At 34.5% G+C, this 1,848-nt stretch overlaps 1 protein-coding gene across 1 annotated transcript; it reads left to right on the top strand.

The window, feature by feature from the left end:
- Positions 1-252: 252 nt before the first annotated feature.
- Positions 253-1,225, top strand: LOC125077760 (3-oxoacyl-[acyl-carrier-protein] reductase FabG-like). Its single transcript, XM_047689803.1, has one exon. It carries the CDS (start codon positions 282-284, stop codon positions 1,029-1,031), a length of 750 nt encoding a protein of 249 aa, XP_047545759.1. The 5' UTR covers positions 253-281; the 3' UTR covers positions 1,032-1,225.
- Positions 1,226-1,848: the final 623 nt, after the last annotated feature.

Below are 1,848 nucleotides of genomic sequence, written 5' to 3'. Positions count from 1 at the left end.
TTTTAGTGTTCACTGATTTCAATAGTAATTAACTAAATATCCAATTGCATACACAATATATTTTTTATAGATAGATAAGAATAAGTATTCTGGTATTGCAAGTTATATTATCATAATTTTATTTGCAATATGATATGTATAATTCTTGAGTTATCATATTATTAATAAACAGTCAGTCATAAAGTCCAATTTCCTATATCATGGAAATTTACTGATAAAAAGGCCAGCTTAAAATTAAGACGAGTTAGTGTCGCTTGATTAATTGCAACAACAGGGTCGTAATGAGTTTCAAGAACAAGGTTGTTATAGTGACTGGAGCCAGCTCGGGCATTGGTGCCTCAGCGGCGATAATGTTCAGCAAAGAGGGCGCTCACGTTGTGATGGTGGGCCGTAACGAAACCAAACTCTCCGCCGTGGCCGCGAAGTGTTCCTCGCCCCTCGTGATTCGTGCAGATGTCGCCAACGACGACGACGCTCGTCGCATCATCAACGAAACCATTAACAAGTTCGGTCAAATCGATGTCTTGGTCAACAATGCTGGTATATCAATGAAAAATGACGGCATCCTCGGCAACGATATGATGAGAGCTTACGACGCTATCGTTAACGTCAACCTTCGAGCAATTGTTCATTTAACGGTCTTGGCTGCCCCATATCTGGTCAAAACTAAGGGGAATATAGTAAATATATCGAGTCTCGCTGGAACCATGGCTCCTTTTTCTCCCGGTATGTCAAATTATTGCATCTCAAAAGCAGGTTTGAACCATTTCACCGTTTGTGCTGCGGTCGAGTTGAGCCCTCATGGTGTGAGAGTGAACACGATTAGTCCTGGACCGGTTCGAACTGATATATTGGAGACAGCTAAATCTCCTTTAACTTGGGACAGCTTTCTGCCGCTTACTCTTCTTAACAGAATATCTGAGCCGGAGGAAGTAGCTGATTTAATCTTATACATTGCAAGTGATAGGGCTAAGTCTATCACGGGGTCTAATTACGTGACTGATAACGGTATGCTAATTAAAAGAACTTAATATAACGTGTACTTTGGGTTTTTCTTTGTAAGTAAAAATGAAAATTATCATTCTTTTATTGCTCCGTATAAAATACCCTTTCTTGTGACGCAGTATTTAGAAATTATCTATACTCATTTGTTTTTAATTAATATGAAGAATAAAAAGTGGTGATGGTTTTTACCAACATAATGTCTATGACACGGCAATATTAAAATTAAGTAAATTTAATAAATGAATTGTTTTTTTTTGTTTAGTTATTATGTAAATAATAACACCAATGAAAATTTAATGAAACATATATCCATTTCGTATATATAAGTATTTTTTGTATTTATACACATACAATTTTCACATTAAAAATACCCATTTTTTCATATTACTTAACCAGATCATATAAATAAATATATATTTATTGTAACGCATACATTAAAAAAATGAAAAGTTGGGTTTGATTTGATCGTCATTATTAGTTGACGTAATATCTCTGTGCATTGGTGCGTCAGCTTGGGGTACGATTCCCTTCATTGTTCAATGTCACGGCGCAATGCGTCTGGGCTTGGTTTCCTTACACACCCTAAATTCTATTTGCCTAAGAGAATTGTTTTTCAATTGATATTTAATAACGAGGTAAAACCAAGATTTATTCTCTATAACTCTGAGATTAATTCAATGTTATGTTAGTATAAGAAGTACTTAAAAATTTTTGAAAATATTATTAATATTACAATTAAAATACATTTAAAGGCGAAATTCTTATCTGGCATTGAAACTTTGCAACGTTTAATTTTTATAGCGATAAAACTGCTATCGCAATGAGTAGATTAAAAGTGCAGTA

This window comes from Vanessa atalanta, chromosome 4, assembly GCF_905147765.1.
Source record: "Vanessa atalanta chromosome 4, ilVanAtal1.2, whole genome shotgun sequence".
Lineage (NCBI taxonomy): Eukaryota > Metazoa > Arthropoda > Insecta > Lepidoptera > Nymphalidae > Vanessa > Vanessa atalanta.
The sequence above is the reverse complement of the archived record's forward strand: the minus strand, read 5'-3'. Positions and strand labels throughout refer to the sequence as shown.

Bases quoted from the DNA above. Each gene is read 5' to 3' on its own strand.
- LOC125077760 (XM_047689803.1), top strand. From the start codon at position 282: ATGAGTTTCAAGAACAAGGTTGTTATAGTGACTGGAGCCAGCTCGGGC.